Genomic DNA, 25,375 nt, shown 5'->3' with positions numbered 1-25,375 from the left:
CGTCGGGGATCCCGCACCAACATTTGTTGTTTTGGTTGGCTTTGAAGAGGACATCTCTTGTTCTTGCATCCAGGGGTTGTAGAGATATAGATGTGCCATGTTGGGTGATTCCCTACCCCCAGAGCTGGGCGTTGTATGCCCTTTCCCCTGGGGCAGGGCATGGGAGAGCAGTCAGGGTGGCCGGACCCATGGGAGCAGGAGTTCCTCCACCTGCCAGGCCACTCAGACTCTCAGCCCTGTTCCCCGGCAGGAGCGCATCTTCATGGAGAATGTGGGGGCCGTGAAGGAGCTGTGCAAACTGACGGATAACCTGGAGACCCGCATCGATGAGCTGGAGAGGTGGAGTCACAAACTGGCCAAGCTCAAGCGACTGGACAGCATGAAGTCAACCGTGAGCTCTGGGGCCTTCAGGTACAGCCATGCTGAGGGCAGGGGAGCCAGAAGAGATGTCTCCTTTGGAGACCAGGCAGCCGCGAGTGACAGCTTGGTTTGGGAAAGGGGAGATGAGGAGCATTGGTGGGGTGTTGGCTGTTGTCAGTTGGCCTGGGGTAGGTTCAAGAAGCTACTGGTGAGACAGGTCTGGCGTTCACAGACCAGCAACCTGCTCTTAGACCAGCCCAAAAAACCCCAGTGTGAAATTGTCTCCGTGTTTCCCTGGAGTGGCTTTCTTGGGGCAAAGAGTTTCTCATGCTTCCAAAACCATCATACTGACCCTGGTTTTGGGGCAGAATTCAAGCTCCCTGGGCATTGGGCCAGCAAAGTGACCAGGATTTGTGACTGTTGTGCCACACAGAGATGTCTCCCCTCCCAGAGAATCCCTTTTTTCCCTGGGAATCCCTTCACGTGGTGTCCCACCACAGCTCAGCTCCATTCCTCCTTTTCTCCTTGCAGCCAAACAGGGAGCCAGTTCAGCCGTGCAGGAAGCGTGCCCCACAAAAAGAGACCCCACAAAGTAGCCAGCAAGGTAAGGGACCCTGCCAAAGCAGGGAAAGGTGGCCTTTCTAAGAACGGTCATCTGGAGACACGCTGCCTGCTCCCATTTCCATGGTTTCTCCTTCCTTTTTGTCTGTGCATTTTGGACAGTTCCAACCATTTTGGGGGTTGGAAGTTGATGATCTTTAAAGTCCCTTCCAACCCGAACCGTTCTATGCCTGATGAAGACATGCTATGGCTTCTGCTCTGGGGGGAGTTCAGGGCTTGCAGCAGAACAAACTGGGATGGGATGGGTGGGATCTGTGCGAGGACTAGAGTGGGAAGGAGTCCTGAACTGATCTTGAGGTTCTTCTCTGCAGTCACCATCAGTTGTCCCGGAACAGGCCTGCATCAGCCAGCGCTTCCTGCAGGGCACCATCATCGCCCTGGTCATCATCATGGCCTTCAGGTGAGACCACACACCCTGGGCAGCCCCTTCTCCACTCTCTCCACCTCGTGGGTTTGGCCCAGGCCATCCGTGGGGTGGTCAGCGAGGGGCTTGTGGTGCTACGGCTTCTTTCCTGGGCTGAAATCCCCTTGGAAGGAGATCAGAACCATGAGATCAGAACCTTGCCCCATGGCCATCCTCAGCCTGTGCCTCCCTCTTCCTTTCCAGCGTGGTGTCCATGTCCACCCTCTACGTGCTGAGCTTGCGCAGTGAAGAGGACCTCATGGATATCGATGGGTAGGTCCTTCTGGGCTCGGCGGGAGGGATGTGGTGACCGGGGGGAGTCTGAAGGGGAAAAAAGCCACCACTTTGGGGTTGTTGAGCACAATTCCATTGACTCAAGCTGTAACACCTCCACTTGTCCAAGTTTCATGTCGGTTAAATTATCTGGAGCAAGATGTGAGGAACGGAGAAGAAAAAGGGAATAATCTGCTATTTGGCTGCTCACGTGTCCACTCATGACCAGTCTGGGCATTCTTTGGGTGCCTCTTTCAGCTGGACTAAACCAGTACCGTCCCACTGACTGCAGTGGGGCTGGAACAGCCCGTGCCAGGCAAGAGTTTTCCTCGGCAAACGGCATCCTTGGTGTGGAGAGAGCGTTGGGGGAACGGTCCCAGCCCGGCAGCTTGTGCTGGACTTTCATTTTTGGCACATTTCACTCCTCCGGGAGCTCCCGTTAACGCGATAATGAGTCTCTTTTTCTTTCTCTCTCCTCTCCCTGTCCTATTTCTCTCCCTCCTGTTCCGGTTCCATCTCTCATCCAACCCATTTTCTTTCCACTTTGTCTTTAATTTTCCTGATTCTCGTCTTTTCATGTCCATGATCTTCCATGTCCTCTTTCATTCCCGCCCCGCCCTTGTCCTCCTCATCTTCTCCCGACCTGCCTTTTCTTCCCCTCTCCCTTCACCGTCCCGTAGCTCTTTTGCTGTGCCCACTGCCTGTCTCCTGGCCCTCTTTCGGCACAGGGGTCCCGGGGTCCCAGTCGCTCTGTGTCCACGGTATGTGACTCTTTCATTATACTCTTATTTAATTGCTGCATCCCCTTTCTCTCAAATCCTCTTCTTCCTTCCACCTGCACTGCAGAAGACCAAGAACCTTAAGCAAAACCAAAAGCAAAGGAAGGGATAGGAATATACGTCGGCATGTGGGACTCCAGGAGGGATTATGGACCCTGTCGGGAAGGGGAAATTAGGATGAGGAGATTGAAGAACCAGTTAATCAAAGGCTCAATAAAGAAATCTCATAGTACAGGTAGAGCAGGAGCAGACAGTGCGATAGGAGCGGAGGGAAAAGTGTAAAAAGGGTGAAGACTTTGAAGAATTAGCCAAAAAGCTGTTATAACCCTCTCTTTTTATGTCAGTAGCTTTATTGTGGAGGGTCGCTCTCAAGTATAGGACAGGAAAAAAAAAAACCAAACAAATTATATCTTTTTATGAACCATCACCGCTGGGAATGTTTGGAAAGGGGCTGAGACAGGGAGAGGTGGGCGAGTTACTCGTTAGGGGCAGACCAGTAAAGCACTTCAGTTAATGGGATCTGCTGGGCTGCTGCAAAATAATTCCTTTAAAAGGAAAACAGGACCTACCTGTCCATCAGCACATTTTGGGCAAAAAAATGGCATAGAGAGGAGTGGAAAGCATGATTATTTTTGTTCTTTTAAGAATTCCACATCAGAGCGTTTCACAGGAAGCAATTAAAAAAGTAATTGCTTGTGGGGCGCAAGATGAACCCGTTCATGGGGAGTGTTGACGAGGCAGCAGAGGAACACGAGGGATGGGGGTAGGTTTGGGGCTGGGATGAAGGTTATTTGGTACCCACGGTCCCTCCGGGAGTCCGGCGTTGCATCTCCTTTCACCGGCAAAAAAAAAGAAGAAAAGATAAGTCTTGGCAGGTGACAAAGTGGTATTTTTTCTTCCCTAAGTGAGGGAAAGCTCCGTTTATCTTAGAGAAACCTTGAGCAGTGCCAAGGGGACAGATGTGGGGCAAGATGTGGGGGCAGGACAAGCAAAACGTGGGACGGGTAAAAGTGAAGAGTTCCTGTGACTGGGCTGGGTCTGGACAGGCAAGATCTAGAATGACTTTGTTCTAGATTTCTGCTCAGGGGCCAACTTCAGTCCATGAAGGGAAGAGCTTTGGTTTATCCCATATCTCTGTAGGCGGTAGCTGGTGCCCAGAAGTGGTGTTGCCCTGGGCTCCTTGTGCAGACACGGGAAAAAAATCAGCACGAGGCAGCGGTTCCTCCTCTTTCACGTCTGCCTTCCCCTTGGGAGATGCCTGTGGTGTCCTCAGCTCAGGTCTTGGTAGCTTCAGTGAAACACCTGAAGTTGTGTGGGGTGAATCTGGGTGGGATTGTGTGTGTTTCTGAAAAAGAAGGTGAGGAACAGTCTGTCTCTGAGAGGTAAGGGGCAACTTCCTGAGGGAATGGTGGGTGCTTGGAGCACGTTATGGCCTAACATCTTGAGAGCTGAGCACGTAAATCCACCCTGGAGATCACTGTTGGAAATGAAGTCCATTGAGTAGACCCTTGTTCCCCACTGAGCATTGCTGGTGTCCTCTGAACCAGCTGGGACTTGTCCCTGCCAGAGATGGGGCTGCCACACAATCTGCTGTGGCATTTCCTAAAGGGGGGCTCCAGGAAAGCTGGGGAGGGACTCTTGATGAGGGAGGGGAGCCATAAGAGGAGGGGGAAGGGTTTGACACAGAAAGAGGGGAGATGGAGATGAGATGTGGGGAAGAACTTCTTTGCTGTGAGGGTGGTGAGAGCCTGGCCCAGGTTGCCCAGAGAAGCTGTGGCTGCCCCATCCCTGGAGGGGTTCAAGGCCAGGTTGGAGGGGGCTTGGAGCAACCTGGTCTGGTGGGAGGTGTCCCCCCATCCTGGAACTGGATGATCTTTAAGGTCTCTTCCAACCCAAAGCATTCCATGATTTCCTACCTCTCCTCGCTGTCCTCACGCCTCGCCTGCCTCTCTCCTGCCTCTCCTTCCCCATATCACTCCAGTCTCTGCTCCTCCTTACCCTTGCGCTCTCCGTGTCTGCTCTTGCTCCATGTTCCTGGTCCCGTCGCCCCACTCGCTGCTACAGCCGCTTCTCTCTTCACCTACAAGTGACACCAGTGTCCCCCCGCCATGGCGGAGGTTTTCACCGTATTTTCCTGCATTTCAGGTCAAGCCAGAACTTTGACAAGACGCAGATGGTGCGATCCACAGCTGCATCAGAGGGAGCCAGTGGCAGGACCCCCACACACCAGGGTGGGTGGCAGAGGGGCAGGGGACCTGGCAGACGCCCGTGATGATGGGTTGGGGTTCAGGGTGGTGAACGTGGCTGCTCCCAGTGCCAGGGGCTTGCCAGGGTCTGTCTTCGTGCTGGGAGATCCTGGGGCTCTGGTTTTGTTGAATCATGGAATTATCTGGGTTGGAAGAGACCTTTCAGGTCATTGAGTCCAACCATCAACCCAACAGTGCCCAAATGACCACTAACCCATGTCCCTCAGCACCATGTCTGCCCAGCTTTTAAATACTTCCAGGGATGGCAACTCCACTACTTCCCTGGGCAGTTCCAATGTTTGATAACCCTTTGGGTGAAGAAATTTTTCCCAATATCCATCCTAAACCTCCCCTGGCGCATCTTGAGGCCGTTTCCTCTTGTCCCATCGCCTGTTCCTTGGGAGAAGAGACCGAACCCCCCCTGGCTACACCCTCCTTTCAGGGAGTTGTAGGGAGTGAGAAGGTCTCCCCTCAGCCTCCTTTTCTCCAGGCTGAACGGCCCCTGTTGGGGGGACTTGGTGATGCTCCTCTTGGACGCCTCTCCCCTTGACTTACTCCTCATGTCCCTCTCTTTGCCCTGCAGCTCCAGAGGACACGCATGACTTAGACGTTGGCTCCCCTGGTCCCAGCGTGCTGGCCTGCTTCAGCCCACCATGTTTCTCCACCTGCTGCTCTGCTGCTCCCACCAATGTCTCCTCTGTTGCCCTCTCTGAGACAAGCCCCACTCACGCCACTAACCGGACAGGTAGGTACCAGCCCAGGCACCCAGGAGGCGGTGGGACAACACCCAGCTCTGTCTCAGCATTGCATCACCTGATATCCTCCATCCTACCTCGTGTCTTACCTCTGGATGTTCTGAGAAGGACAAGAAGCCTGTCCTTCAGAATGTCCCTGCTGTCCTCCGCACCCACTACCTGGGCAAAGCGGGACTACCGGGCTGAGGAACCATGTGGCTTTGGGGCAGACATCTGTGATCGCTCTGACGGGGGATCTGCTGGAGCTGCCAGCAAGAAGTCATGAAATCATAGAACCATAGAATGGTTTGGGTGGGAAGGGACCTTAAAGCCCATCCAGTGCCACCCCTGCTCTGGGCAGGGACACCTCCCACCAGAGCAGGTTGCTCCAAGCCCCCTCCAACCTGGCCTTGAACCCCTCCAGGGATGGGGCAGCCACAGCTTCTCTGGGCAACCTGGGCCAGGCTCTCACCACCCTCACAGCAAAGAAGTTCTTCCCCACATCTCATCTCCATCTCCCCTCTTTCAGTGTCAAACTCTTCCCCCTCCTCCTGTGGCTCCCCTCCCTCATCACGAGTCCCTCCCCAGCTTTACTGGAGCCCCTTGAGGGACTGGAAGGGGCTCTGAGGTCTCTCTGGAGCCTTCTCTTCTCCAGGCTGAACCCCCCCCTAACTCTCTCGGCCTGCCCTCGTAGAGGGGCTCCAGCCCTCCCAGCATCTCCATGGCCTCCTCTGGCCCCGCTCCAACAGGTCCATGTGATGCTACACTGGGGTGGCCATCGTGCCCGAGCCACTGGCCCTTGCAGTCTGGCCTCATTCCTCTGTTTGCTTTGAGCAAGGTTGTGACAGGCAGGTGCTCCCTCTCAGTTGCCCACGCTGGGCTTTGGCAAGCCCTCTTGCTCCGTCATCGTCGCCGTTGCAGGAGGAACAGTCCCACAGGCGGTCACTGCGGAGCCGTAACCCCCCTGGAGCCGTGCCTTAAGCTTGCCTTAGAGACTGTGCCCTACTCGAGCATCCCAAAGTGTCCCCGCTTTGTCCCCACAGCCTGCTCCAGCGTCCCTTTGCTGCGAGGATCCAACCGTGCCCCGCAGGCACCGAGGCTGGGAAGCCTCAGCTGCTCACGGCGGGGGTGACGTGGGGACAGGACAAACCCAGAGCTGTTCTCTTTGCTTTTGGCCTCTCTCTGCCTCCCAGCACCACCTTTTCTCTCCCTTTTCTCCCCAGACCAAAGCCAGACCTCGCTCCTGCCGGTGACAAATATCAAAGCCAAATCCAGGGGCATCACCGGGAAAGCAGCCTCCTCCTACGCCAAGTGGCCAAAGACGCCTGACAGGTCTCAGAGCTTCGGCAGCCCCAATGCCAGCCCCTCCTCCCCCTTCTCCCACCTCCAGGGCAAATCCAAGTACATCTCCAACCTCTCGCTCTCCCGCAGCAACTCCCCGCTGGGGCAGAGCCGGCAGCAGCGCAGCCTCAAGCAGCCGCTGAGCGAGTGGCCCCGCACCCAGGACCCCGGCACGGATGGTAGGTGGTCCACCAGCTTTTTTCCCTCCCTGCCATGGGCGCCGCGGTCCTCTCCTGGGGGTTTCCTCCACCGGCTTGGGTCACAGCTCTCACTGTGTCCCCGTCCTGCAGCTTGCTGGCCCCTCAGCTCTTGGGAGCGCAGAGATTCAACCTCCCAGCCCTGCCTTTCCTCCCCCGTGCTGCTTCCTTTCCATCCCTCATTTCTGGCCATATTAGCCGGTGGCTAGTTCCCTTCCGAGGTTGCCACACCGGCATCTCCGTTCTTACCCCCATCTTGGCTTCCTCAGCCATTTCTAAGCCAGATCTAGAGGAAAGAAATGCACAGATTCGGTCGTTTCGAGAGCAAAGAGAAAGGAAAGTCGATGACCAGCCCTTGGAATAGCCTGGGGCACCCCTTCTCCTGGCTCCCCGTGCCTGGACAGGGTGTTAGCGTGGTCTTGCAGCCATCTCTGATGAGAAGGTGATGAGGAAAGGCTGCCCCAGTGCCAGGCGTCCCCTTCCAGCCCCTCTCACAGAATCACAGAATGATACGGGGTTGGAAGGGACCTCTGGAGATCATCTCCAACCCCCCTGCCGAAGCAGGTCCTCCTAGAGCAGGTTGCGCAGGAACATATCCAGGCAGGTTTTGAACATCTCCAGAGAAGGAAACTCCACCACCTCCTTGGGCAGCCTCTTCCAGTGCTCTCCCTCAGGGTAACCCCAGCTCCTGTCCCTTTGCTGTCCCTAAATGGCCTCTTTTCCCACCCACAGGGCCGAGCCTAGTGCTGCGCTCCATCCGCATTGCGGAGGTCAATATGGCCATCCAGTCCCAGCACTGCGCGGCTGCCGACGCCTGCAGGTGAGTGGGACAAGGCAGCTCCAGGGGAAGCAGCAGATGGCCCGTTCCTGGAGTTTTGGGCCATTTTCTGCCATCTCCCCACATCAGCCCACGCTGCTCCTTGGGCAGATTGACAGGAGGATGGCATTTGGTGACCAGCTCATCCGTGGGAAGTCCCTCCTTTCTGAATTCTCGGCCCAACGGACACTTTGGGTCCTCTCACAGCCGCTTGAAGGAGGTCTAATGCTCTCTCTGTCTCCCCAGGACCGGGAACTTCACCTACCGCATCCCTGTCAACCAGCTGACGGCAGCCAACACCAACCTGACCCTGGAGATGAAGTGAGTGGTCAGGGCTCAGCTCGTAGGTGTTTTGGGAGCCCTGAAAGGTGGTGGATACTGTGGATACAGCTGGATACTGTGCCTGGTGGCCATGGTGTCTCCTGCTTGAGCTGGGGGAGGAGATGGCGGAGGCTGCTCCCCTTCCCAGCCTCTTACCGTGTCTTCTCTCCCCAGCTCCTCCTCTGCCGTTTCCATCTCCCTTTGTGGCCTTGTCTCCAATGACCCCTGCCAGGACGCCACCAGCACAAGCAGCTCTGCCGAGGCCACAGACGCACAGGTAGGGAGGGTCCAGCTCAGAAAATCCACATTGGTGTCATCCCAGCACCTCCCGTCCCTCCGGAAAGGGACTATGGCAGCCAGGCTGGGGCAGCACAGGGGTTGCTGGAGGGAATTCATGCCCAGACACAGCCATACTCTGCACTGGTTGACGTCAAAGACCCTCAGACATCCCTCAACCCCACCACGGGGGGCTCTGTAAACCTTATACATGTGGTCATTCATAGGAAATCACCCCACCTGCCCCCTCCCCATGGCTGTGGGGAGAAGACCGGGCTGTAAGATGCCGTTAAGCGTCCTAGTGAAATCCCTTTCAGGGGAGTTTTGCAGGTTGGTGCGAGCAGAGCCTGCGTCAGACCCTTCTTACCTTCAAGTGCCTCCTCACGCCCCTCAGCCGCGCTCTACTCCAGACCCTGGAGAGGTTCCTGGCTTGTGTGGGACCCACATAGAGTGGGTCTGACCTGGGAGAACATCCCCTGATGCTCAGCCCCCATCTCATCCCAGCTATCCTATGATTCTATTCCCTTTTCTCCCCCAGGAAACCACACACCGTTGGCCTCTGGTGATGATGGCTTTCCGGGAGTTCACCTACCACTTCAGAGTGGCGCAACCTGTGAGTACCAGCAGCTCCTTCGTCTTTCCTCTTGCCCAGGGCTGAGCAGAATGGGACCGTGGCAGGTTTGGTGGCCACATTGCACTTGCGGAGCCTCCACCGTGGCCTTCCACAGCTCCGTGGGGAGTGGGGAGGGATGATTTTTAATCTGCCCCAGCACGTAATTCATGCACGGTTCCCTACCCCCTGTCTCTAAACGCTTTTTCTCGCTCCCCCCCCTCAACTCCAGGGCCAAGCCAACTGCAGCGCCACCCCCGAGGAGATGGGACTCCTTTTCACCGACTATTATTTCCAGTTTTACTGGCTCTGTGAGTGAGTGAGCGAGCGAGTCCCGGCAGCGCCAGTGCCCTCCGGTCGGAGAGAGGAGGGGACTGGTGACACTGGGGAGGACTCCTGCGCGCCCTCCTCTGCTAGCCCCCAGCCCCAACCTTACCCCCCTGGCTGCTGGGGAAGGGGCCGGGGAGGGGAACACGTGGAGCTGGTTCGGCTGGTGACACAGGCAGGAAGGTAGGACCTGAGCCGCAGACACACCACCAGCCCCGCTGGGAGCTCCTGGGCTCATCTCCCACCAAGTCCCACCACCCCAAAGGTCTCTCTCCTTCCCTTACGGGGGGGGACGGACGTTTTTTGTGTCCTCCGTCGCTTCTCCTTCCCTTCGCAACACTGGATTTGAAAGCGTCACACTGGACCACACGTGGCCGGGGAGCCCCATCCCGTACCGGTCCCCGACGTGCCGCACCAGTTCCCTCACGACACTGGAAACCGCTTGACACTGGAGCCCTTTTCCACCAGCGAAAGGCTGAAGTTTGGCCTGGAAAGGGCGGCTCGCGCCTGGAACTACTGGAAGTTCTTACACTGGAGTTGCTGGTCCTTCCTAGTTTGGCCCAGGGCCATTCCCCGCAGCCCCGCTCCACGGGACACAACCCACCCACCCCCATCCCACCGGACTGTCCTCTGTGGACAACAAGCGAAGGTGCCGCTTGGACGTTAAGCCCTGTCTGTGTGTGTGTGTCCCCCCCCTGTACTCTTAACTTTCACCGTATCCCATGGATAAACTCAAGAACCAACCCCCACCCCCCCAAAAAAATGCTGCTGGGGCTGTGCCCGGGCCCAAACCGCGTGTGGGGGCACTCTGCCTCCGCCCAGGGGAGGAAAAAACGACCCCGTGAAGTGTGGTGGGACCCCTTTTTTCTTCTCATTCGGCACCAGCGGGTGGAGCTGCCGGGTCGGCTCTCGAGCCCCACATCTTGCCCAGATGTGCAGAGGGGACCACTGGGGGACACACGTGAGGTGGCTTCGCTGCACCCCCCTATCCTTTCCCCCCCCCACACACACACACCCCCAAACGGATCCCCCACCAGGCACCAAAAAGGCCGATCCTCTCCCCAAAGCGGGGAACGGCAGCAAGTGCGGGGCCCTTGGTTGCCGCCGTTCTCAGAAAGCAGTTATGTTGAGCGTATTTTGGGTATTTTTACTGTTACAAGTTCTTCACTTGCTAAACTACTGAATTTTTACTATTTTTTTTTTTTTTTTAAGCCATGTAAAAAATGGGTCTCAGTTCTGTCCTCGTTGAGCCACGCGTGTCTGGTGTGGGAACCCAAAGGGGGGGGCCAACTGGGACGGGTCAGACTGGCCAACCAGTGAGTCCATCCTCCTCCTCATCCCGCTCCGGTGCCGTCTGTGTCCCTGGAGACCAAGCCACCCCAGGTCCTGGTGTCTGAGGGGGCGTTTCTCCAAGGAAAGAGCCGCTGGAGAAGGGCGGTGAGGGGGGGAAACGCCAGTCCTGAGGGGCTTCAGAGAAGAACACGCCTTGCCCCATCGCTGGACGTGGGCAGCTCAAACCAAACTGGGTTTGGGGACACGGCATCAGGCTCCGGCTGCTGGCATTGGTTGCTTTCGGTGGAGATGATCTTTGAGGTCCCTTCCAACTCCGACCGTTCGTGAGAGAGATGCAGGGATCCCTTTCCTGTCGTTACCGGCACCGAGGAGCGCGTGGCTGGCTCCGCTGCTCTGGAGAAACGAGCTGCAAACACCTAAAGAGCTTTTTTTCTTCATCCAGAAAGAGAGAGATGGTTCCTCTACGCGCCTCATGGGACCCCACGTGTCCTTCTCTCAGCCTGGGGAGCGGTTTTATCTCCTGTCACCCATCTCGGAGCTCCTCAGCTTGTCCCAGCAACGCGGCTGCAGCCCTTGGGACATCTCCGGGAGTTGGTGTCTCCGTCACCAAAGGCTTTTTATCTGTAGGGCGGTGTCAAGGTGAGGTTTTCATTCCCTCTCTAAGCCTGCAGGCAGCAGATGCCTTAATTACACCTTGGTGATGCTCTAAATGCGCTGAGCAGGGACCAGCAGGCAAGCAGAGAGTTCCGGGCAGTGAAGCTGGGGGAGTACCCGATTTTGGGGGGAGGGCCAGCAGGAAAGCAAGAGGTTCCCAAGGCTCAGGAGAAGCTACGCACAAGCAGGTCAGCTCCAGGCTCAGCAGGATTCTCCGCTTCTCCCCGCAACCGGGAAGGAAACCCTTCGACGTAGCTCCTGGAGAGGCCGCTCAGCCTTTTTCCCACCTGCCCTGAGTTTTGTGGTGGTTTTGGTTTTTTTTGGCTCAAACTGGGAAGTTACTTTCTTGGCAGCTTTTATTCTCCACTTGGCAATCAGTGGCCCAGTCTGGCACGTCCTTATTCCGGCGAGCGATGACCACGTGCTCTTCGCCGTCGGCTCCGCTGAGGGGTGACCTTCCCAGACCTGCCGTTTCCCCTCGCGTTGTCGAGCCGGGCTAAATCCCCCTCCTGTAACCCCTGAAGAGGTGACGGGCGGCGTTGTGATGGCCAGAGGTGACAGTGCGGCCCGTAGTCGTTGCCGCCACCAAGCCACCCCCTCGCTGGTGGACCTGGCCCAGGCCAGCCGAGACCCAGGAGTACATCTCGCCCCGGGAAAAGCCATTCCTGGAGGGGACGAATCAATCAATCACCAAGAAACAGCAGTGGCCAAGAAGGTGATGTCCTCTCAGATGTCCCCACGACGCTCAGCCGCGGGGTTTTACGAGGGGCCGCTGGCAACCCAAGTGCCTGAGGGGCTACGGAAACATCCCTAGAGCCTTTTTTTTTTTCTGCTACGGGGAGGGCAGGAGGGACCAGTGGCTTCCCACAGGTGGCTCGAAAGCGGTGGCTTTGCTGAAGAATTGAGACGAGGCAACACCCGAAGCGCAAAAACGCGGCCGTTTCCCAGCGGAGCGGCACGGGGCCGACAGCAATCCCTGGGATGGAACGAGGAGAGGGACTCAGAACGCGTTTGGTTTTTTTTTTTTTTATTTTTAAGCATCTTGTATCACAAATAGTATGGGGTTTTTTTTTTTTTGGTCTTAAAGTCTCTCACAAAGCGTACGCCGGTTCCAGCAGCCACCGCGCAGCGAGGCAGGAATGAGCTCAGAAGGGGTTTTTTTGTTGTTGTTGTTGTTGTCATTATTAAAGGGTCACGGGATCGGTTCTAAGCATGGATCCCTCCCCCCCCCCCCCAAGGGTGTCTCTGCCCTAAATAAAGCCACGTTTCCCCCATTCCCAATCAATAACAAAGAGAGATCACAATCAGGCCTTTTCCCGGCGTGAGACAGAGGGAGCTCTGAGCCGACCGGAGGCTTCACCTCTCCAGACATTCCCAGCGGGAAGGAAAGAAGGAAGGACGGACGAGCCTGGAAACCCAAGCCGCTCGCCAAAAGTTTCAAGTTTGGCCCTTTTTCGGAGTTTGTTTCAAAAGCAAATTCACCAAATTCTGTCCTCCCGTTAAGAGCTTAAAGCCTGTAAATAGAGACTACGCCACCACTGCAAGAATTAAGGAAAGAAAAAAAAGAAAAAGAAAAAAAAAAAAAAAAGAAGAAAAAAATAAAGCACTAATTTGTTTGGTTTAAATGTTGCTGCCACAGCTTTAATCACTGTATATTGCCAGCAGGTTTGTAGAGTTGCCTTCTTAGCAGGTATTATCCATTATCGGTTTTTATTGGTGGGGAACAAGCGTGGTTTCGTTTTTTCCCCCCTCCTTTCTTTCTGATTTATATTTATATTTTGCTGAATTTGAGTGCCGAGTCTCCGGATTCCCCACCTTGGTTGGTCTGGTTTTGTTTTTTTGGTTTTTTTTTTTTTTTTTGGCTTATTTAGACTTTGTTTTATGCTGGAGGTAAATATGCCCGTATAAATAAATATATAAATACTGCTTTGTATCCAAGGACGGCTCCTGGCACCTTCCTCCCTTCCTATGAAATAACAATCTTTTCCTCCAGGGGCTGTAAAACTGTTTCCCAGAGGATGGAGGAACCCTCCCATGTCCTCTGTATTTCCCGATGTGCCCACGCAGGGTCTGGTCGGGGTGAGAACAGCCCCAGCCCGTGGCTACTCTACACGGAAAAGGGGCCACAGCCTTCCCTAAAAAGGGCGAGGGAAGGGGATGGCAAGGCAGGTTGAGGGATATAAAAGCTGAGGAAGAAGCAGGAAGCCCTTATTTTATACAGTCGAGCTGCACCAGGGCACAAGGTGGCACCAAAACGCTTCTGGGCAGACACAGCTGTGGAAATCTCGGATAAACACGGGGCCGTGGTATCACACGGAGATCTTGTGCCAGTATCAAAGTGGTTTGGAAAAGCCAGGTGAAAAAAAACAAAAAAGGTATCTAAAAGACAAACCACGAGTCCAAAGGCAGGTGCATCACAGAGGCAGTTTTATTCAGGTTTGGTTTGCTTTAAGTCGCTCGACAGCGGCACAGTCCATGCCTGACACGGACTTTGACGTCGAAGTATAAAAGAAATATAAAAAAGAGCTTCTGCAGGGCTTCCCACCTGGAACCAAAGGGGAGATGAAGGAGGTCAGTGAAACAGCGTTCCCCAGGGCCAGACTCTGCTGCCTCTAAATGCCACAGAGGAAGGGACGGTGGCAATACCCAGCACACGCAATTCCCTCCTGCCTGACATGGGGATGAACCCCAGCTCTGCCCAGACAGAACAGACAGGCACAGGAGCACTCCCCAGCCGAGTTACCCGAGGGCTGCTTTGCAGCTCACAGTAGCCGCGACGCTTAATCCCAAAGGCTGCAAGGTGGATGACAGCACAGCCCTTTGTGCACGTTCTAACTTTGCCCCCGAAGAAAGGTGGCTTTTGTCAAGATCAGCCATCACAAGGCTACATTGCGTCCCCCGGTACTGGGCACTGGTGAGGCCCCACCTCGAGGGCTGGGTCCAGTTTTGGGCCCCTCACCACAAAAAAAAGACACTGGGGTGCTGGAGCGGGTCCAGAGAAGGGCAACAGAGCTGGTGAGGGGTCTGGAGAGTAAGTCCTGTGAGGAGAGGCTGAGGGAGCTGGGGGTGTTCAGCCTGGAGAAAAGGAGGCTGAGGGGAGACCTTCTCGCTCTCTACAACTCCCTGAAAGGAGGGTGTAGCCAGGGGGGGTCAGTCTCTTCTCCCAAGGAACAGGTGATAGGAGAAGAGGAAATGGCCTCAAGTTGCACGAGGGGAGGTTCAGATTGGATACCAGGAAAAATGTTTCCGTGGAAAGGGTTCTTAAGCCTTGGAATGGGCTGCCCAGGGAAGTGGTGGAGTCCTCATCCCTGGAGGGATTTGAAACATGGGTTGAGATAGTGCTTAGTGACATGGTTTAGTGATGGTTTTTATCAGGGTTAGGTTGATGTTGGACCAGATGATCTTAAAGGTCCCCTCCAACCCAGACAATTCTATGATTTTATGATTTCCACCCCTCCACCCTGAGCATTAGGCCCTCAGGGCACTTACAGCCGCAAGAGTTCCCCAGGCGGTACCGGTGCTCCTCCACCCGGGCCTCAGACGTAGATCCCGACCCACAGCAGCAGGAAGAGGACCCCGAACCCCATGAAGAGCGAGGCCACCAGCGAGATCAACAGCTCCTTGTAAATGTCCCGCGTGTACTTGGTAGAAGTCACCTCGTAGCTGCAGCCCACGGTGTTAAGGCGCTAACGGCGGCAGAGGAAGGTGAGGGGACCCCCCCCGCCCGCTCCCCCGCCCGCTCCCCCGCCCCCAGCCCGGGGATACACGAAGAACCAGGCGGTGAAGAACATGCCGATGGCCAGCAGCACCACGGTGAGGTGCGGGAAGACGGCCGGGTTCACCGGGCTGGTGTATCTGCTCATCGCCTCCAGCTCCTGCGGGGGACACGGCAAAGGTGAGCGGCACCGCCGGGGGCCGAGGCCCGAGTCCCAGTCCCAGTCCCAGTCCTGGTCTCCAGCTCCCGGCCTCCGGTTGCGGCCCCGCCCCGGAATCCTGGCCCCAAGTCCCGGCCTCCGGCTCCGACCTCTGGGCCCGAGTCCTGGTCCCCAGTCACCCCAGCCCCAAGGACCAGTCTCCGGTCCCCCATGGCCTCCCCGAGTCCCGGTCCCCGGTCCCCGGTCCGGTCCCGTTCCGCTGTCGCCGCCCCAGCCCTCACCATGTCGCCCAGGTGCCGGCTCCCGCTCCGCTCCGACACGTCGCCTCCGCCCCGGAAGCGGAAGTGACAGCGGGAGCGGGGGATGCCGGGACGGGTGGGCGGGGCTAGCGGGAGCCGCCTTGCTATTGGCTCCGCCGGCTCCCGGCGGGCATTGCGGCCGGGAGCGCGGGAGCGAGCTGCGGGGTAATGGCGGCCGGGGGAGGCTGAGGCGGGCCCGGGAGGGGGATAATGGCCTCTGGGAGAGTCCGAGGCGGGCCTGGGAGGGGGGATAATGGCGGCTGGAGGATGCTGAGGAGGGCCTGAGGTGGGATAATGGCGGCTGGGGCAGGCTTAGACGGGCCTAGGGGGGAATAATGGTGGCTGGAGAGGCTGAAGCAGGCCCGGCGGTGAATAACGGTGGCTGGCGGAGGTGGGAAACGGGAAGCGGGAAGGTACCCGGTGGCTGAGGCGGGCCCAGGGCGGGGAAAGGCAGCTGGAGAGGCTGAGGCGTGTCGGGGGGGTATAGTGGCAGCTGGGGTGAGTATTTGCTGGCCCGGAGAGGCTGCAGTAGAAAGAGGGGGGGGGAGTAATGGTGAGCTGGAGGAAGGCCGTGATGAGAAGAGGAGGATAACGGTGGGCCCTGAGGAGGAAGGGTGGAAATGGCAGGTCAGGAGAGGCCAAGGAGGGAAGAGGGGGATAATGGAAGGGGGGTGGGTGGGTAATGGTGTGTTAGGGAGGCTGAGGTGGGGCTGTAATGGTGGGTAGGGGGCTAGTGGTGGGCTGAGGCTGGAAGCCAGGTAATGGCAGCCAGCAGAGGCCATAGCCCGTGGGATAATGGTTCGCAGGAGAAGCAGCTACCTCCCTTTGGTCCTCCCTGCTTAGGTGGTACACCACCCCCACGGCCCAGCTCTTAGCCCCCAGCTCCCCCCAGCACCGTGTGTGTGCAGAGGCTGATCCCAACGTCCCCTTTTCTGTTCCCCAGGATGGGAATCCATGGCCTGGCCAAGCTTATTGCCGACGTGGCTCCTGGCGCCATCCGGGAGAATGACATCAAGTCTTACTTTGGCCGGAAGGTGGCTATAGATGCCTCCATGAGCATCTACCAGTTCCTGATCGCTGTGCGGCAGGGAGCTGAGGTCCTGCAGAACGAGGAGGGCGAGACCACCAGCCACCTGATGGGCATGTTCTACCGGACCATCCGCATGGTAGAGAACGGCATCAAGCCCGTTTACGTCTTTGATGGCAAACCCCCGCAGCTGAAATCGGGGGAGCTCTCGAAGCGAACCGAGCGCCGGGCTGAGGCCGAGAAACACCTGCAGGAGGCTCAGGAGGCCGGAGAGGAGGAGAACATTGAGAAGTACAGCAAGAGGCTGGTCAAGGTGACCCAGCAGCACAATGATGAGTGCAAGAAGTTACTAACCCTGATGGGCATCCCCTATGTGGAGGCGCCGGGGGAGGCCGAAGCCAGCTGCGCTACCTTGGTGAAGGCCGGGAAGGTTTACGCGGCTGCCACGGAAGATATGGATTGCCTGACCTTTGGCAGTCCCGTGCTGATGAGGCATCTTACCGCCAGCGAGACGAAGAAGCTGCCCATCCAGGAATTTCACCTGAACCGGATCCTGCAGGATCTAGACCTGACCTGGGAACAGTTTGTGGATCTGTGTATCCTCCTGGGCTGCGACTACTGTGAGAGCATCCGCGGCATCGGGCCCAAGCGTGCCGTCGAGCTCATCAAGGAGCACAAAAGCATCGAGAAGATCGTTCAGCAGATCGACACCAAGAAATACCCTCTGCCCGAGAACTGGTTGCACAAAGAGGCCCAGAAGCTCTTTCTGGAGCCCGATGTCGTCGACCCCGACGCCGTTGAGCTGAAGTGGACCGAGCCCAACGAAGAGCAGCTCGTCCAGTTCATGTGCGGGGAGAAGCAGTTCAACGAAGAGCGGATCCGCAACGGGGTGAAGAGGCTGAGCAAGAGCCGACAGGGCAGCACCCAGGGCCGCCTGGACGACTTCTTTAAAGTGACGGGCTCCATCACGTCCGCCAAGCGCAAAGAGCCGGAGACCAAGGGCTCGGCCAAGAAGAAAGCCAAAACCAACAATGCTGCTGCCGCAAAGACCAAGAAGGGTAAATAACCAGACTGTCTGACCACAAAAAAACCCCCAAAACCCTCTGATTTGTTTTTTTTTCTGCTCAAACAGGAGTTTTAGGCTAATAAAAAAAGGGTCGTCTTTTGCTGTCCTGCGTGTTAGTGCTAGGAGGGATGTTGCTAAAGTGCTTCCCAAGGATGTAGCTTAGGGAATCGGAGAAGCGTCTTCCCCCGCAGCGGCGGTAACGTAGGAGGCTGGGAGAGAAGAAAGCACCGTAGCCTGGGGGGGTTTAAAGGTTGGGGGGAGGAACCAGGGAATTGCATTCAATGGTGGTGTTTAACGATTTGAGACGTGATGGGGAGCAGAGGTCATACCCAGAATGCGGAGTTAAAGGGAGGCGCTGATCACAAACACTCCCCCTCCTTTAAGAAATTAAAAAAAAATGGAATATTTAGAGGGCAAACTGGGTACAAATGAGAGGTTTCTGCCTCCACCATCCATCCACAGAGAGGTAGGTGCCAGGAAGGTGAGCTGGATTTGGAAGGGAGACTTGAAATACCGAGTTGAACCTCTCCCTTTATTGAGGATCGGGTGTGGGTGCTTCCTCCCCTTATTGTCATCACTTTTTCTTTATTTTTTTTAAAAAAATAAAAAAGTTGGAGTATCCCCATCCCAGCAAAGTTCTGGCCCCCTCTTAGTGCTCAAACTGAGGTCGAGCTGAGCTGCGACTGCAGCTCTCCCAGCCTGGATTTTGCTGTTTGGTTCTGTTTTATGTTTAAAAGGAAAAAAATTTTAATAAACCTAACACGGAGGCCTCTTTGCTCCCCCGTTTCCTGAGGTGTCCTTCAGCTCGTGTACACAGACAGGTCCCAGACTCAGAAGGAAAAAAAAGATAGTGCCTCTTTTCTTTTTTTTTTCCTTATTTTATTTTATTCTGTATTTTGCGTAGTCTTTTCCTCTTGCTTGTCGAAGCGATGTCCCGGGTTCGATTTTTCCGAATAAAATTTATCCACAAGTGCAGCGTTTCTCATTCTCTGGGAGAAGCGGCTTAAACCTCGTTGCTGAAGGACAAAGGGCAGGTTTAGAGGGGAAACCTGCTGGTGACGACAGCCAACAAGTCAAAAAATGGAGTTTTAATCCTGGTGTTAACTGGTTTTTGGATGCTTTGTAGACACGGAGCTTCTCGAGTGGGACCCCCTGCCCGGCCACAGCTCGTCCCACACGTGGGAAGGGGACCCCAGAGCAGAGCACCCCAAAATAACAAGTCTGCTGCTCCCATCTGGTGCTTTCCACAGGGTCTGGCCTTAAATTCCGAACCCTAAACTTGGAGATAATTTTGGCAAGAGGGAGCCTGGATGCTTCAAAGGAGGGCAGCCGGAGCCGGTGGGCTTTGAGGTGGACGCCTGTGCTGTCCACCAGTGTCACTGTCACTGATCCTGTCACCTCACTGGCAGAACCTGCACCCAGAGAGCGTTACAGGGAAAGCCAGATTTCAAAATCAACGCCTGGGGTGATGTTTTGTCACCCGTCCTCTACATTTATGTGTTTGCCAAGGCTTCTGTCCGGCAGCATTTCTGTTTTCAACCCTGAATCCTTGTCGCTCTGAGCCACGAGGCTTTTTCCCTCCGGCTGGAAGGGACAGACAGTTTAAGCAACTGCCAAACCTGTCGGTGGTTTGTCTTTCCTGGCGGAGGAGTGGAACCCTGGCTGAGTTTTCCTGGTTCTGCTGGGATGGTTTTAGTGTCCGCCACATCCCTCCCTCTCTGTCCTTCCTCCCCCTCTCTCCTTCCTCCTCCCTCCCTTATTACACATAGAAATCTCAGTGAAAACAGCCTGAAACCCCTTTTCCCGTGATGTCGCTCCGATCCGTTATCCCAAACTGATGCTCGCCTGGACGTCACAGCAGTTCAGTCGTTTTATCTCCTCGAGATTTAATTACTTGCTTCATTTCATTTCAAAATGCAGTAAAGACAAGTCGTGGTTCCTCAGCGTTTACTGGTTTAAATGTTTCAATTTGTCTTCACGGGAGCTTCTTAATTAAAATATTCCCTGTTTTATCTGCGAATACCTCCACCGTGACTGCGTGGAAAGGTCCCACGGTGAAGTGGGTTTGTGGTGAGGGAATGAAAGGCGATTAAAAAAAAAAAAAAAAGAAGAATATTTGGAAGTTCAGAGCCAGGAAAATGCTCGTAGCAAGGAAATAAACTAAAAGAGCAGCAGGAAAAAGAGACTGCGAAATTCCTTTCCTCAACCCAAGCCTGGTTTCCGTAACTGGTTCCTTCTGCCCACTTCTTCCTGCCCTGAACAGGAGTTGGTCCATCACTTTATTACGTATCGCCTTATAACGGAGCCAAGAATAGCTCAAGGAAGGAGGCGGGAAGGATGAAAACTCTTCCCAGACGGTTCACCTGCCTTTAGTTGGCTCACAGGAGCACCGTTAAAGTTTCCTGTTTCGTCGAGGGGTGCAGACGGAGCAAGCCACCCTTAAATGAGTATAATTTTTCTAACGAACCTCAAGTAAATGGGGTTTGGGGTTTGTACCCTCAGCTCGTGCTGGTCCCACTAAGGAACGGGTTACGCTTTGCACCTCTGGGCCGGTGGTGGGATTTCGGGGCGTAGGAGTGATCAACTGAAGAACAGGGATTTATTTTAAGTCCGAGCCATAAAAACTGTTAAATATTCAGGGAGAGAAAGCCATTTCTGTGCGTGTTTGGTTACAGCACTCGCGCTTTCGGCTGCCTTGAACCGTAGAGTTGAAGTGAAGCTCTAAATTTGCACAGTCCAACCAGAGAATCAATTCTGGAACAAGAGAATCATGGAATTCTATGGGGTTGGAAGGGACCTCTGGAGATCATCTCCTCCAACCCCCTGCCAGAGCAGGTCCACCCAGAGCAGGTCCCACAGGAACGTGTCCAGGTGGGGTCTGGAATCTCTCCAGAGATGAAGGCTCCACCACCTCTCTGGGCAACCTCTTCCAGGGCTCTGCCACCCACAAAGTGAAGAAGTTCCTCCTCATGTTGAGATGGAACTTCTTATGGTCAAGTTTGTGCCTGTTCCCTCTTGTCCTGTCCCTGGGCACCACTGAAAAAAGACTGGCCCCATCCTCCTGACACCCACCCTTTAAGTATTTATAGGCGTTGATCAGATCCCCCCTCAGCCTTCTCTTCTCCAGACTAAAAAGCCCCAAGTCCCTCAGCCTTTCCTCATCAGAGAGATGCTCCAAGCCCCTCATAATCTTTGTAGCCCTCTGCTGTACCCTCTCCAGCAGTTCCCTGTCCTTCTGGAACTGGGGAGCCCAGAACTGGTCCCAGTGCTCCAGATGGGGCCTCCCCAGGGCAGAGCAGAGGGGGAGAATGACCTCCCTCCACCTGCTGGTCATGCTGCTCTTGGTGGCCCCCCCAGGATGCCATTGGCCTTCTTGGCCACCAGGGCCCATTGCTGGCTCATGGTCATCCTGTTGTCCACCAGGACTCCCAGGTCCTTTTTTTCCTCAGAGCTGCTCTCCAGCAGGTCAGCCCCAACCTTTGCAGGGGGTTAATAAATTCTGGAAAAGGAGAATAAAGCCCCAGAATCTCATTAAACATTATTTAGCACCTCAAATGGTTCCTTTCCCAGGTGAAAACAACTCCCTGCTCCCACATCGGCACCGAGCAAAGAAAGGTTGAGCCTCGCACTGTTCTCTGTGAGGAAGGACAGGACCTGAGTCCAAACTTCTCAAATCTCCTGGGAGTTTCTAACGATCCCCCCGTGATGGCAGGAAGCTCTTTGCTCCGCTCTGGTTTACTCCAGGGATATTTTTACCCCTAAGAGGACCAAAGGAGTAAATAAATCCAGAAGCTGTCGCCCTTGGGGAACGGCGGCGTCACCCGCTCGGGTCTAAAGGCTGGTGCCACCACCATGGCTCCTCACAGATGGAGCTGCCGCCTTCCTCGGTCTCCCTCCCGAGCGTCCCGTCTACAAACTGCCGCTTCCCTCCTCCTGTAGCACGCTGGGGTGTTTGAGGAATGGAGGAAAAGGGGGCAGGTTTCTTCTTTCTGCCTTAGGACGGGGCCGAATCGCAGGGAGACGCACCCGGCTGAGGGGGTAAGAACATGGTATTACGCAGGAAAACGGGACAGTAGGCTCAGGATTCAAATCTAGACCAAGACTAAAACCCGAGCGCCCAAGTTAGGATGCCCTGCGTTAGTATTCAGGGCAAAAGCTCATTAGCAGAATATACCCAAGCTGTATATTTTCCATAAATCTGAATTTCTAGGCATTATCTTCAGGCTTTCAAAGTGTGTGCCACCACCTTATTGTGATAGAACCGCCGAGGAAACATCTGAAAAGCTGCTTTTCTGCTCCGAAGGTGTATAAACCGATGGGGGCAGACAGATACGGAGCTACACGGAGACCCGTAGCCTGGGGAGGAGGGCCGGGGGGGGGGCCGGGGGTGGTGGTGTTAGGGCTCAGATTTTATTTATTCTTCTTAGATTTTTCTCCGGGCAGAATAAAGACACCCCATAGAGCCCAGAGCAACCTTCTGCTGCTGCAATATTATTCCTCGTTAGCAGGAGGTGAGAGCACGGTCCCAGCAGAAGGGCTGGGTAGGTCTGTCATGGATTTTTTTTTTTTTTTTTTTGTATATAAAGAGGTTTGAGTGTTGTTAAAAAAACCCCACATTCCTTTATTGGAAGAGAAAAAGCAGCTGCAGCCAAAACCTAGAAATATCCTCCCAGCTATTCCCGGTGGGTGGGAACCTCGGAAATACTTGTAAAGTGAAAAATCTCCCTGTTACGGGGATAAAAGTGAGAATCTGGGTTGGTACCAGAAAAGCTGAGCGCAGGGAAAGCTCTCAGACGTGAGGGAGCCACTAACGGGAACCCCTAAACCCCAAAATGATGCCGAAATAACACATTTCCCCATGTCCTGGTGCGTGAGAAAAAACTGCCAGGCATCACCCATCGCAAACAAATATCCCCCCTGCTCTTTATCCCGCCGATTTCATTATTAATTAAAACCGGTTCCACTATTTATAGCAAAAAAAAAAAAAAAAAAAAAGCTGGTAGAATTCCTCACATCTGCTGTGCTCGGCCAGAAAAAGCGAGTAACTGGCACTGGAAGGGGCTTGATTAGGAAAAAATACCGTGGGCAAGGTGGTGTGTGGGTTGAAAATGAAGGCTCTCTGCTCTGTGGAGCCTGCTGAAAATGATTTTTAATTTTTTCTCCCCCCCTCTCCTCACCTCCTGGATTCCTGTGAATATGGCCAACAGCTTTTTATTACACATAAAACACCTTCAGCTTATACTTTAGCCTCACAATCGTGAGGAGCAGCCTGAAAAACCCCTCCCTTCCCTACCCCGAGTGGGGAAAAACACGTAAATAACAATTGAGCTGGAGCAGGTGAGAAAATTAAGCGTCATAAAACCCTGTTTCACTGCGATCTGCCACCCTGGGGGGGTGGGGGGGTGGAATATTCCCCTCTGTGCTGGGACCTGACCGAGAGTATCGGCAGAAATGTGGCAGCTCAGCCCATTTTTGCTCTCCAGCAGGGCATTTTCTGTCCGAGCGACGCCCCCCCCCCCCCCCCCAGCTCGTTGGGGGGCTGGTGGGGGGGCAGCCGGGGCTCCGGCAGAGCCCATCCGAGAAGACACGATGGATTCGGGGCTCCCAGGGTCGTCAGGAACCGCGTGCGTTCAGTCTTCTCAGGGGGTGAAAATTAAATACCTTCCCCTTTTTCTCCCTTCTCAAGAAATGAGAGGAAGTTTGCAAATCCTTTCAACCCCTTCTCCAGTTTTCAAATCATTAAATACTGGGGTTATATTAATTTTTTTAAAAGCAAAAAAAACCCTACTTTTTTTAAAAAGGAAAAAAACCCACTTTTTTAAAGGAAAAACCCCACTTTTTGTAAAGGAAAAAAAAACAAACCTTTTTTTTAAATTCAGCCTCCTGATGAAAGAGAGCATGGACAAAACACACCTTTTTTGAAAGGTTTTGGATGAGTTGCTCTGCCTGTGGGGATTTGCCGAGAACCCTAGGGCAGTGAGGTGTTCTCCCAAGTGTCAAAGCTTTGTGCTGTTAATGACTAATTGCGTTTCTCTTTCCTATTCCACTCTGTTCCTCCTCTTTCCAGCAGGTTTGAGGAAGGGCGATATGGCTGGAGGCAATCACACCCCGGTGACCCAGTTCATCCTCCTGGGCCTGACCAGCGAGCCGAAGCTGCAGGCTCCTCTCTTCCTAATCTTCTTACTGATTTATCTCCTCACCCTGATGGGCAACCTTGGGCTGATGGCGCTCATCAGGACAAACCCCCGGCTCCACACCCCCATGTACTTCTTCCTCTGCAATTTGTCCCTCGTCGACCTGTGCTACTCCTCCGTCTTCTCCCCGAAGCTGCTCGTCGGCTTCTGGCTGGAGAAGAAAACCGTTTCTTACTCGGCCTGCTTTGCCCAGCATTTCTTCTTCCTCCTCTTCGTGACCACGGAGGTGTTCTTGCTGGCCGTCATGGCCTACGACCGCTACGCCGCTATCTGCAACCCCCTTGTCTACGCCGTCTCCATGTCCCAGAGAGTCTGCGTTCAGCTGGTGGCCGGCTCTTACGTCGGGGGGGTCTTGAACTCGCTCGTCCAAACGTGCTGCTTGTTGCCCTTGCCCTTTTGTGGCCCCAACGTCATCAACCATTACTTCTGCGACACCAACCCCCTGCTGAAACTCACCTGCTCCGACGACCGCCTCAACGAGCTTCTGCTTGTCACCTTCAACGGGGCCATCTCCATGTCCGCCCTCTTCATCATCGTCATCTCCTACCTCTACATCCTCTTCTCCATCCTGAGGATCAGGTCAGCCGAAGGGAGGCACAAAGCCTTCTCCACCTGCGCCTCCCACCTACTGACCGTCACCTTGTTCTACGTACCTGCAGGGCTCAGCCACATGCAACCGGCCTCCAAGTACTCCCTGGAGATGGAGAAAGTCACCGCCGTCTTCTACACCCTCCTGGTCCCCATGCTCAACCCTCTCATCTACAGCCTGAGGAACAAGGAGGTCAAGGAGGCGCTTAGGAAGGCCATGGCAAGTAACATTTTTGTGAGGTGCCTGCTGGCCAAACCGACCCCAATTAGTTGATAAAACTCCCGCTTCGTCCCTTTTTTAATTGTCTCTGATCCAGTGTCCGGGAGAGGAAGGAACCACATGGATTTGGAGTCCTCAACACAGGAAGGACATGGACCTGTTGGAACAGGTCCAGTGGAGGGCCACGAAGATGATCAGAGGGATGGAGCACCTCCCCTATGAAGACAGGCTGAGAGAGCTGGGGTTGTTCAGCCTGGAGAAGAGAAGGCTCCAGGGAGACCTCACAGCAGCCTTCCAATATCTGAAGGGAGCTACAGGAGAGCCGGAGAGGGACTCTTTGTCAGGAGATGTAGTGACAGGACAAGGGGTAATGGTTTTAAATTGGAAGAGGGGAGATTTCGATTAGATATTAGGAGGAAATTCTTTCCTGTGAGGGTGGTGAGACCCTGGCCCAGGCTGCCCAGGGAAGCTGTGGCTGCCCCATCCCTGGAGGTGTTCAAGGCCAGGCTGGATGGGGCTTTGAGCAACCTGGTCTGGTGGGAGGTGTCCCTGCCCATGTCAGGGGGGTTGGAACTCGATGATCTTTAAGGTCCCTTCCAACTCTAACCGTTCTATAATTCTATGATTTACAGAAGCTGGTGCAGCCAGTTTTAACCGTGCTTTAAAATCTGTGGAGACTCCACGTTAACAAACACCTGGTCATTACAGGGCTCTGACAAATATTTCCTTCTCATCTCTTGGGGTGGTTTGTGGTTTTTGTTCCGTGAAATGATGTAATATCATAGGAGGTGGCAAAAATAAGCTCATAAAGAATTTCCCTCTTAAGCGTACCTCCTTAAGAATTTGTACTTCAA

At 54.8% G+C, this 25,375-nt stretch overlaps 4 protein-coding genes across 5 annotated transcripts in view; 3 read left to right on the top strand and 1 right to left on the bottom strand.

The window, feature by feature from the left end:
• Positions 1-9,297, top strand: part of MYRF (myelin regulatory factor) — a 62,408-nt gene extending 53,111 nt beyond the window's left edge. The window contains exons 15-27 of the mRNA XM_074148690.1: positions 251-411; positions 892-964; positions 1,293-1,381; positions 1,589-1,657; positions 2,338-2,418; positions 4,582-4,667; positions 5,266-5,427; positions 6,640-6,936; positions 7,687-7,774; positions 8,018-8,092; positions 8,267-8,369; positions 8,907-8,981; positions 9,211-9,297. Coding sequence (XP_074004791.1) covers positions 251-411; positions 892-964; positions 1,293-1,381; positions 1,589-1,657; positions 2,338-2,418; positions 4,582-4,667; positions 5,266-5,427; positions 6,640-6,936; positions 7,687-7,774; positions 8,018-8,092; positions 8,267-8,369; positions 8,907-8,981; positions 9,211-9,297 — 1,446 coding nt within the window. The remainder of the gene's footprint in view (positions 1-250; positions 412-891; positions 965-1,292; positions 1,382-1,588; positions 1,658-2,337; positions 2,419-4,581; positions 4,668-5,265; positions 5,428-6,639; positions 6,937-7,686; positions 7,775-8,017; positions 8,093-8,266; positions 8,370-8,906; positions 8,982-9,210) is intronic.
• Positions 9,298-13,656: 4,359 nt separating this feature from the next.
• TMEM258 (transmembrane protein 258) lies at positions 13,657-15,458 on the bottom strand. The gene is made up of 4 exons (XM_074149249.1): positions 15,409-15,458; positions 15,018-15,127; positions 14,742-14,915; positions 13,657-13,797 (listed from the first exon to the last, which is right to left on the bottom strand). The coding sequence occupies exons 1-3, from the start codon at positions 15,409-15,411 to the stop codon at positions 14,789-14,791; spliced, it is 240 nt and encodes a 79-aa protein (XP_074005350.1). The 5' UTR covers positions 15,412-15,458; the 3' UTR covers positions 13,657-13,797; positions 14,742-14,788.
• A 106-nt stretch (positions 15,459-15,564) lies between these two features.
• FEN1 (flap structure-specific endonuclease 1) lies at positions 15,565-18,493 on the top strand. 2 transcript variants are annotated; one of them, XM_074149220.1, is made up of 2 exons: positions 15,565-15,591; positions 16,370-18,493. In XM_074149220.1, the coding sequence occupies exon 2, from the start codon at positions 16,371-16,373 to the stop codon at positions 17,517-17,519; it is 1,149 nt and encodes a 382-aa protein (XP_074005321.1). In that variant the 5' UTR covers positions 15,565-15,591; position 16,370; the 3' UTR covers positions 17,520-18,493. The 2 variants fall into 2 exon arrangements, with proteins under 2 accessions (XP_074005321.1, XP_074005320.1); XM_074149219.1 differs by having other exon boundaries at positions 15,578-15,817; positions 16,370-18,487.
• A 5,110-nt stretch (positions 18,494-23,603) lies between these two features.
• Positions 23,604-24,575, top strand: LOC141465330 (olfactory receptor 5J3-like). The gene has a single exon (XM_074148689.1). It carries the CDS (start codon positions 23,607-23,609, stop codon positions 24,573-24,575), a length of 969 nt encoding a protein of 322 aa, XP_074004790.1. The 5' UTR covers positions 23,604-23,606.
• Positions 24,576-25,375: the final 800 nt, after the last annotated feature.

This window comes from Numenius arquata, chromosome 6, assembly GCF_964106895.1.
Source record: "Numenius arquata chromosome 6, bNumArq3.hap1.1, whole genome shotgun sequence".
NCBI lineage: Eukaryota > Metazoa > Chordata > Aves > Charadriiformes > Scolopacidae > Numenius > Numenius arquata.
Note: the sequence above shows the minus strand (reverse complement) of the source record. Positions and strands in the feature narration are given on the sequence as shown.